Source organism: Elephas maximus, chromosome 2 (genome assembly GCF_024166365.1).
Source record: "Elephas maximus indicus isolate mEleMax1 chromosome 2, mEleMax1 primary haplotype, whole genome shotgun sequence".
NCBI lineage: Eukaryota > Metazoa > Chordata > Mammalia > Proboscidea > Elephantidae > Elephas > Elephas maximus.
In genome coordinates, this window is record NC_064820.1 from 233,510,960 (window position 1) to 233,521,276 (window position 10,317).

Genomic DNA, 10,317 nt, shown 5'->3' on the forward strand with positions numbered 1-10,317 from the left:
ACCCTCTCTGCTTCAGTTGATAGTGTGGCCTGAGGATTTACAAACCACACAACTGCTTCTTTGGGCACTCCCCATTAGATCTAGCAATGGGCCAAAAGAGGGAGCATGCAGGCCAGAGGACAAAGTCTTGGTCTCTTCCCTGTCTCTCACAGCACTTGATTCCATTTTGCTATTCTCCCAGCACCTGGAGAACCTGCCATGTGGAGTCCCTCAGAGCCACCAGCGCCTCTCTGCTGAGCAACTCCCTTCCTTGACTCTCTGGCCCCTCCTATGAGCTTTTCAGTTTTAGGAATTTCAACCTTTGCCTTTGTTCCCCAGACATAGGGTTAGAAACTGCTTCTGGTAGTCACTATCATCATGATACCTTAGTGTTCTCTTTTTGCCTCTTGAGTCCTTCATTACCTTGTTAACAATTATTTCTAGTATATTCTTTCTATGAAAATACTAGTGTGTTTTCTGTCCCAATTGGACCCCAACTGACCCAAAGGCAATCGTATGAGTCTTGGGGTCTTTGACTTGACCTTAACATGGCCGGGCACCAGCCTGTCCTAGTGAGGGTGGAAGAGAGGAAGCCAAGATAAGTCAGATAAGGTGGTCGTGGGGAGAAAGGCTAGCATGTATTGAGCTCCTACTGCATGTCTGGCGCTGCACTGAATACTTTACCTGTGTTCTCAAGTTCATGTTACACAATTACCCAGTGGTGTGCTTACTTCTGTCATCATTTTACAGAGGAGAAAAATGAAGATAAGACAGCGTTGTTAGCTTGCCCAAAGTCAAACTAATATGTCATCCAGTTGGGATTTAAGAGAGGGGTGTTTCTTCCAGAGAACTGGGCTGGATTGGGGTGAGAAGAACATGGGCCTCTTTAGAGGAGGCTCCCTGTCCTTTGAGAATGATGCTGCTCTCTCAATAACAGGAGTCACAGAGGCCTCCTGGTGGAGTTCAGAGACCTGCAGAGGGCCAGAAACCTCCCCTGTCTCTCTGGACCCTGAGCAGATGGTCAGGGGGCTACGGTCATGTAGCCACAGGCAAAAGAAAGGCCTCAGGGGGCCCGAGAAAGAGACTCCAGAGAACGTGTAGACATGGGATCCATCAGCCCCATTATAGAAGGAGATATTTCCGGCTTCATAGTCCAGGAAAATGCCCACCCGTTGCAGAGGCTGTGAAGGATGGAGGTGTATCCTTGGGAAGGTGAGAGCCCAGAGTTCCTCTTTGTAAAACTCCACGGCCCACAAGCCATGCTTTGGTGACTTGGGAATTCTTCCCTTCCGATTTAAACTCTCAAGGCAAACACCCAGGTTCCAGGCTTTCCTGTTTCCCACCTCGACTTCCCAGTAGTGCTTCCCCCTGGTGAATTGCTCCTGGCCCAAAACGCAGGGGTCCTTGTTGAATCTCTCAGGGTTGTCAGGGAGGTCCTGAGTGTAGAGCAGCCGGCTCACACTTTTCAGATCCTTAGACAGTTCAAGTTTGGGATTTGCAGTGTCTGGATCGAGAGATATGCTCCCTGTAGAGACAAAAGGGTCAGGCTTTTGGATTTAGGGCCCTCCAAATTCCTGCAAGTTTTGGGAACCTGGGGTTTTTCTCTCAGATCTCTCTACCCCTTCGTTCCTGGTGGACATGGAGGCACAGCTGTCTCTGGGAACTCCTTAGCTGTCCCAGTTTTCTGTGCCAGGAGCCAATACAAACAGCCCATCCCAAAGCGGGGCAAGATAACACAAGACTGGGAACTGCGGGCATTTTAACAGGAAACTCAGCAGGTCACCAAGTGCATTTCATGGTCTGGCTCATCTCCCAATATTTTATTTCACAGGCTTGACCTAGTGTTACGCTGTGTGCATGTGTGTTTTTGTAAGTGTGTGTGAGAGTGACAGAGAGCAACAGAGACAGAGACATAGGGTGATACAGAGACAGAGATAGAGAGACATAAACAGAGAAGAGACAGACAGGTGCAGAGATAGAAATAGAGAGGAGACAGAGAAATAGGCAGACACAGAAAGAGAGAAAGACAGAAACAGAGATACACAGAGAGAGAGAAAATGGAGACCAAGCATGCTATTTCACGGCTGTGGGACCAGCCATATCTGGAAAACTCTGAGATGGTTTGTCACAGCAGCAGATGCTGAGAGAAACATGCTCCAAAACAGTCAACATTTATAAGAAATACTTTTACCCTTCCCAATCCCTCCCTGTTGCCCTGCCTCCTCACTGGCCTATCCTGCCATCACGGTGGAGTTCTCTGATCTGTGGCCCATGTAGGTCCATACCCTCTTGCCTGCTCTCCCCCACACCTCTCCTCAGAGCCTTGTGCCCCTGCATGAAACCGACAGTGGCTTTGGGGATAAAAGTCTCTCTACACTTGGGCTCCTTAAATGAGATCAGGTGTTTGGCCTGAGCACCCAGCTACTCTGAAAGCCACCTCTTCGACAACCAAAATCTTTAGGGCAACAGTAGAAGAGCCGATTGATTATAAACTAGGAGATATTCCCAGTTCTAAAGTCCTACATACCTCATATTGCTGTTTGCCTTAGCTACCAATGAGATGTCCCCAGTCATTCATTATTTCCGAACTCTCATTTCCAATGGCTTGATATGATCAACCCTTAGTCCTCTACTGCTATCAAACCCTAGCTCTCTTTCAAAATATCTCTTTATCGCCTCTCTGAGGTGAAACCCTGCTCTCCTTTGCTTTCCAGCAAGGGCTATTTGTTTGTTTCCCCTCAGCGCTCCGTTCCTCCTGCTACTTCCGGAACCATTTCTTCACGTTTTCCTTACCCCAACCTCTTGTACACTGAGTCTCTGTGTTTGTGGATCCAGCTCACTCACTTTCCACCTTCATTATGACCATAAACTTACTTTCTGGTACCTTTCTTCCCTCACTGAAGAATTAGCCCATCTCCTAGTCTTTCTACTCTGACACCTCGCAGTATTTTTGACAACCTCGTTACCCAGGTGAATGAACCGTTCAATGCCCTTGTCTCTCAGCTTCCTGATTTCCTCATTACCTGTTATCACGTCCTATGTCCATTGATCCTGCTGCCTCATCTCCCTGCTGTTGTAATTTCCCTTCTCTTCATCACAGATTCTTTGGTTATGAAGCATCATAGTCTGTCTCTAGCAACCATCCCCAGCAGTGTCTATTACAAAGCCCTAAAGCTGGATGAGCCTCAGCTGATCTAACAAAAGAGCTTGGGCAATCCTTCTATATCACAAAGTAATCTCACCTTCCCTGCTGTTAGACTGCTATTCCATACTCTCTCCACACAGCTCAAACCTCCTGCCCCACCTCACCCCCAATTTTTCCTTCTGCAGTACAGTAGGCCCTCCCCGCATGCGCCCCCTAGCACAATTGTTCTCCTTTTCTCATTTTCTTTTTCCTTACATCCTTAATCGCTGTTCATACTGGATCATCTCTTTAGGCAACACATATACTCTATTACACCTTACCTTAACTTCCAAATAAGAACACATTAAAAAAAAACTTCTTGATCCCCACTTTCCAATTTTCAGCTCTGCCTAACAGCCAACAATTCTGGAATTTTCTACCATTAGTCTCTACTTGTGGACTTCCTGTTCCTTCCCCCTACTTGCCAACACCTTCTTGCCGATTTCAAGAGTCATTTTTCTGCCCTCATTCAACTCCATTTCTCAGCTGCTTCAAACACAATTGACCACTCCCTAAATACATTTTATCTCCTGATTTCACTGGTAAAGAATTTCATGTTCCTCCTACTTCTCTGTCCATTTTTCCTGTCTCCTTCACCTGCTCATCCTGCAGTGCCTGACATTTAAATACTGGAGTTTTTCAGGACTAAGTCTTGATCTTCCTTCCTTATCCTGTACCTTTCCCTTCCCATCCCCCCCCCCTTTATTTTTTTGGAAATCTTTTTCATTTTCAGAACTTTATTTTTTTTAATATGCAATTGACCCAAATTTGTATCTCCTGTCCAAAATCCTACTGTGAGCACTGTTGTTATTGTTGTTAGGTGCCATCGAGTCGATTCCTACTCATAGTGGCCCTATGAACCACAGAATGAAACACTGCATGGTCCTGCGCCATCCTCACAATTGTTGTTTTACTTGAGCCCATTGTTGCAGATGCAGTGTCAATCCATCTTCTTGAGGGTCTTCCTCTTTTCCACTGACCCTGTACTTTGCGAAGCATGATGTCCTTCTCCAGGGACCGATCTCTCCTGACAACATGTCCAAAGTACGTAAGAAGCAGCCTTGCCATCCTCGGTTCTAAGGAGCATTCTTGTTGTACTTCTTCCAAGACAGATTTGTTCATTCTTTTGGCAGTCCATGGTACATTAAGTATTCTTTGCCAATGCCACAATTCAAAGGTGTCAATTCTTCGTTGGTCTTCCTTATTTGTTGCCCAGCTTTCCCATGTATATGATGCGATTGAAAATACCCTGGCTTGGGTCAGGTGCACCTTAGTCTTCAGGGTGACATCTTTGATTGTCAACACTTTAAAGAGGTCCTTTGCAGCAGGTTTGCCCAGTGCAACGTACCTTTTGATTTCTTGACAGTTGCTTCCAGATAGCCTTGTCTATCTAATCATTCATTTGATGTCACAATTTGGTTGTCTCAAAACATCTCAGACTTACCAGTTGCTGTCTAGTTGACTCCAACTCATGGGAACCCCATGTGTGTCAGAGCAGAACTGTGCTCCATAGGGTTTTCCATGGCTGATTTCTCAAAAGTAGATCCCCAGGTCTTTCTTTTGGGTGGGTTTGAAACTCCAACCTTTTGCTTACCATTAAGTGTTAACTATTTGCACCACATTTCAATTTTAAGAGGTCAAATGAAACAGAAGAACAACAACATTACCACATCTTTCCCTTGTCAGTAAATCTAATTATCATTATGTACTTACTCGTTCACCTGAGTACCATCTTTGATTCTCCTTTCTTCCTTGCTCTTTCTCTACTTTCCTACATTTGGTTCCAAGACACATCTCATATCTGCTCACCTCTCTTCATCCAGTAATATCTCTCCTCTACTTAAGACCTCTCAATAGTTTTCCACTGCTCTTTAAATAAAACCCAAACTTCTTACCACGGCCTTTGAGGCTGTGCATGATCTGGCACCTACTAGCCTTCCCAGTGTCATTTGGTTCTTCTCTTCCTCTTGCCCATCTTCTTCAGCCGGTTGTCTTCCTTCCTGCTTCCCCAGCACTCCCAGCTCTTCCTCACCACAGTCCTCTTCTCCTGCTCTTCCTGTCACTGTGGAGGGTTCCACTGCCTACTGCATCCTTCACCTCTCAGCATTAATGCTGCAACCTTACAGCAGTGCTTACTCTGATGACCCTAGGTAAGTGCTTTCCTGTTAAACTTCATTATCATACCCATTTCATTCCTATACTCTTATCCCAATTTATCCCAGTTTTAATTAAACATTATCACTGGTTGATTGTTTGCATCCTAAATAGATTATATGCTCCATGAGGACAAGGCAAATCCATTTTATTTATTAATATATACCCAGTTGCTGGAATACGAAGCACTCAATAACTCCTTTAAATAAATGAATGAATGAATATATTCTCCTTCTCTGCTCTTCAATAAGTGATTGTGTCCAAATGAAGTCTTCCCGGCTCTTCCTTACTCCTCTCACTTGCCCCATCCTCATCCTCTACCAGTTAGGCTTTTCCTGATCATTGACTCTCCCTTTCCAGTCAGACTCTTCTACTCCATGCATCCCACCTAAAGAGATCATGTCTAGAGGCTAAGAGTCACTGATTTCTCTGTTCTCCATGGTAACAGCCTTCCCTGAGCCCTCTGACTTAGAAGAGCTGGCTCCTTCAGCATCTCCCACACTCAGGACCATCACTACTATGAGCTCTCCATGCCCCTTCCTTCTAGGGTCTCAGAAAATAAAAAAGAAGGAGCTAAGGTCTCTCAGGGCAGCTAAAGCTTGATGTGGCTATGACTCACTGGCACATAACAGAGCATTTCTGCACTCTGGAATGCAACGGAATACAGAAACACACACACGCAGACATGTACACATGTACATATACCCACACATGCATCCACATACATGTATACACAGCATGTATGTCCTGTTTACCCTGCCCACCGTTGTCACTGCTAGCTTGCTGCTGGTCCTCCGTTTCTTTGCGCTTTCTCACTTCATCCCTTAGCTTTTTCCAGGATATGCAGATGGCTCCAGCTACTACAAGTCCCAGTGCCATGAGGATCAGAGGCAGGGATATTCTCCACACCTTGGGCCAGACGCTTCTGGAAAAGGAAGCTAAAGCGGGTTCCAGGGAGTCATATGACTGAAGAATATTGGAGCAAGACTAAAAGATTAATGTGTAACAGGGCATGATACTTACAAACTACTTTGAAATGGTTTAGAAAAAAATATGTAGGCATTTGTATAAACAAATATAAGTACATGCATGTTATTGTTGTTAGTTTCCTGAGTTGGTTCTGACCCTGTGTGAACCCATGTGTGCAGAGTAGAACTGCTACATAGGGTTTTCAAGGCTATGACCTTTTGGAAGCAGATTGCCAGACCTGTCTTCCAAGGCTCCTCTGGGTGAGTTTGAACCCCAACCTTTTAGATAGTAGTGGAATGCTTAACAGTTTTCACCACCCAGGGACTGATAGACACATAGGCGATAGATATTAGATTAAAAAAAAAAAAAGTCATCGAATTGATTCTGACTCATAACAACTCTGTGGGACATAGTAGAACTGTCCCATAGGGTTTCCAAGGCTGTAAATCTTTACAGAAGCAGACTGTCACATCTTTTTCCCATGGAGTGCCTCGTGGGTTTGAATCACCAACCTTCTGGCTAGTAGCCAAGCACTTTAACCACTATACCACCAGGGCTCCTTAGATAGGAGATTAAAAAAAAAAAACCACTGCCATCAAGTTGATTCTGACTCAAAGCCACCCTATAGGACAGAGTAGAACTGCCCTATACAGTTGCCAAGAAACGCCTGGTGGATTCAAACTGCCAACGTTTTGTTTAGTAGCCATAGCACATAACCACTGCAAAATGGTAAAAATTGGTGAATCTGGTAAAAGTTGCATCATTTTGGGCAAAATTTCTGTAAGATGGAAATTATTTAAAAATAAAAACTTTTAAAAAATGTTAATATTGGGGTGAAACTTTCTTGTTCCCTGAGAAGGCACAGCTCTCCTGGAGGCTCTCCTGGTACCCCCATCCACCTCAGTCATAAGCATCTTAACTGTGCATCTCCCCAGGACCCCCCAAGTCAGGTCTCTGCAGGAAAGGCCATGAACAAAGACTTGCGCCTCCGCTCTCTCCTGCTCCCTGGCCTTGTGGCTCTCTCAGAGGATCCTTATGTCCAGGGCCATGATTGCCCTTACTCAGGCTTTTGAAAATGAAGGAAAGAACTGAATGAAATACTAACCTGGTAGGAGACTCACAGTCAGTTTCTCCTTGAAGAGCAGGGGGTTGGCAATGGAGCAATAGAGGCCTTCCATAGCCCTGTCCGTGATCACTACGTTGGATACAACAGCAAAGAGCCCACTTGTAGGTGACACAGACAGATTGGCCACAGAAGGTATTATCTTTCCTCTGAAATCTCTCCACTCCACCTGGGGCTGAGGGTACCAGCCAGCTGAGGTGCACTCTACCTGGACACCTTCGTCCTTGTCATCTCTCAACCTGATTCTGGGCTGCGAGCCCAGTCCTAAAGAAACAGATACTGGCTTGAATCTTTTCCGCTGTTGCCGCTTCCATTAGAAGAAAAAAAAAATCCTGGGCATTTCCAGTAGGTGCTAGGAATATTTTACATACTACTCTGTTTAATATTTACATGTTGAATATATTATTATTCCCATTTCACAGATAAAACAAAAAAAGGTCCAGGAAATGGTTTAGATTAAATAAGCTTCCTATTTCACAAAAGCAGAAATTGTGGGAAGCAAGATTGGAACCAAGGTTTGCCTGACTTCAAAGCACAAAGCACCAAAGAAAACTTCTCCCCATATCCCATAAACACTCTCCTCTTTCTCTCTCTCTCATGGTCTCTTTTGCCCTCCTGTCTCCCTCGCCTCCCTCTTAGTGGTAAAATGAAGGGAAGAAAAAGTAGAAAACACAACCATGCACTGAGAACTGTATTTCCCAAGAAATACTTCACCTGAAAGAAAAAAACGATTCGCTTGGAAGCATATGTTGTGAAAAGTTCTAAAACGTTAATGGAAATTTCGGCCATAAACCTGGTTATCTGCAGTTGGGAATGAAACTTTGGTAGAGAAACTTACACTTGGGGTCACATGGAAACAAGATGACCAAGCAAGTAAGCACCTTACCTACCACCTTCAGCCATAGTGTGGCTTCCCCATGACGCGTGCCCTCTTGGAAATAGCAATGGTATGTCCCATTATCAAACACTGTGACATTGTGTATCCTCACTGCCGCTGTGCCATTGGTGATGTGGTCTATCAGAAACATTGTTCTTCCTCGGTACTCTTCCATCTGCTCTCCGGACACATTTTTCCCTCTCTCATACACATACACGGCTGGGGAAAATTTGTCCCTGTACCATCTCAACTCCATGTCCTTGGCACTGATATTGGGGGACAGGTGGCATGGTAAATCTGCGTCTTTCCCCACTATGGCCAGAATAGGTTCATTAGGGCCAATGACATCAAAAGTGACATTTCCTGAAAGAGGCAGATGTGACAAGACTGGGTTAGGCCACCTCTGAGAAGATGGAGCTCTCCCGCCTATGCCCACATTCATCTTTGAGGATTTAAGTATTCCTTGAATCCTGCACTTTTCTTTTGGCATGTCTCTTCTTACACTGGGACATCCCCCTAGCATTGGGAAGGGAATGTTCTCCTACCATTTCCGTGTACAACAGTGGGCAGCAGCTGCAGGAAGATGAGGATGATGAAGCAGCTGGGCAGAAAAGCATCTTGAAAACATGTCTTTGTCATCACTGCTGGGGACAGAGAGGCACACAGGCCAGCACATCCACACTGATGAGAGAGAAGGCCAACAGCAGAAGCTTAACGGGAGCAAAGGAAAAATTGCCTTGAAAGAGAAAGGCTGTTTTTAACCATGCCTTTTTTTTTCACTCACAGCCTCTAACAAGTTGTTTATCCTAGAAACAGAGAGACAATGACCCTTTCTACCCTTCTGTTACACATATAACGTTTCTTTTACAAGTCCCAGGAACTCATCCATAAAGTGACAGGAAGACATCATTGGGTGTGAAAGGGCTTCATTTTCTTACTACTCATATAAGGGTAATTATCTCGTCTCCAGCCTTTTACTGTAGTGAAATGTGAAAATGCTGGTGGAGAAAACTCAAACCATGATTAAGGAACTTCAGGAACCAGAAATACATTCACTAATCCCTTTAAAATCTTCTATTTCTTGTTGTCTCCAGCAGGACTTGTGTGGTTGGGAGGACAGAAACCTATTGACTCCTCCAGAGTTTCTTGTAGGGATGGTCATTCCAAGACACTCTGTAAGTCACATCACTAATCGTAAACTCAGTTAGAGGGCAAACGCTGTCAATCGTTTCTGTTGGCCTAAGCTATGAGTCGGAATCAACCCTATGGCAATCCAGAAAGTGGCATTTACGTGAATGAGAAATTACACTATTCAAATATACATTTGTCCTATTCAGACGAGACTATTCCTTTCTTGCCTTTTAGGAAAGCCCCCAGGGTCACCCTGGCACTTGAGGCTGGGTTGAGTGTAGAGAAGCAGAAGCACAGATAGGCACCCTTAAAATAGAGAATACTCACCCAGCCTGGTTCCAGATGCACACTTTCCAGGAAATTATGATGACATTGAGGGAATCAATTTAGTTCCCCTGCAAACTCTAAAGGGGGCATAATTCAAGAGAACCACACTGCCTGCAACGGAGCTTAGAAAACTGACATGAGGAGCCAAGTCCCCCAGTTTCTATAGAATCTGCCTTTGTGGAAGTAATCAACTGTGCCTTCTTGGCAGTTGCAAAGGGAACAAAATAAGGGTTTCCTAAGAGGTGTGAAGAGTTCTGAATATTTTGAGGGTTGAGATGAAAGACTCTGGCAGCAGGAGATAAGCAAATGGACGGACACCAAAAGGTGTACCCCATGGAAGCATGGCTATCAGGCAGCACAGGGGCACTTCCAGGAGCCCCATGGAGGGGACACGTATTGTGAGTGTTAGGATCCAAGCCAAAAGCAGAAGTTGGAGAATTCAGATAAAGCTTCTTGGTTATCAAAAACCTTTAGTCTCGGCCATGCCAGAGCCACTCCCTTGTGAAAGTTTTTCATGATTAGGTCCAAATTGGTTAATTCTGGCATATTCCAAGGAGACACGTGTCAGAAATT

General features: G+C 44.8%; 1 protein-coding gene across 1 annotated transcript; it reads right to left on the reverse strand.

Moving 5' to 3' along the window:
• Window positions 1-630: 630 nt before the first annotated feature.
• On the reverse strand, window positions 631-8,953 carry LOC126070689 (butyrophilin-like protein 10). The gene is made up of 5 exons (XM_049875125.1): window positions 8,832-8,953; window positions 8,296-8,649; window positions 7,392-7,673; window positions 6,073-6,255; window positions 631-1,504 (listed from the first exon to the last, which is right to left on the reverse strand). The coding sequence occupies exons 1-5, from the start codon at window positions 8,923-8,925 to the stop codon at window positions 774-776; spliced, it is 1,644 nt and encodes a 547-aa protein (XP_049731082.1). The 5' UTR covers window positions 8,926-8,953; the 3' UTR covers window positions 631-773.
• Window positions 8,954-10,317: the final 1,364 nt, after the last annotated feature.

Excerpts from the sequence above, each read along its gene's own strand:
- LOC126070689 (XM_049875125.1), bottom strand. The coding sequence starts at position 8,925 with ATGACAAAGACATGTTTTCAAGATGCTTTTCTGCCCAGCTGCTTCATC. Across the intron at positions 6,256-7,391 it reads GACTGTGAGTCTCCTACCAG|CTTCCTTTTCCAGAAGCGTC; the intron begins GTTAGTATTTCA and ends AACCCGCTTTAG. Across the intron at positions 1,505-6,072 it reads CAGTGACAACGGTGGGCAGG|GGAGCATATCTCTCGATCCA; the intron begins GTAAACAGGACA and ends TTGTCTCTACAG.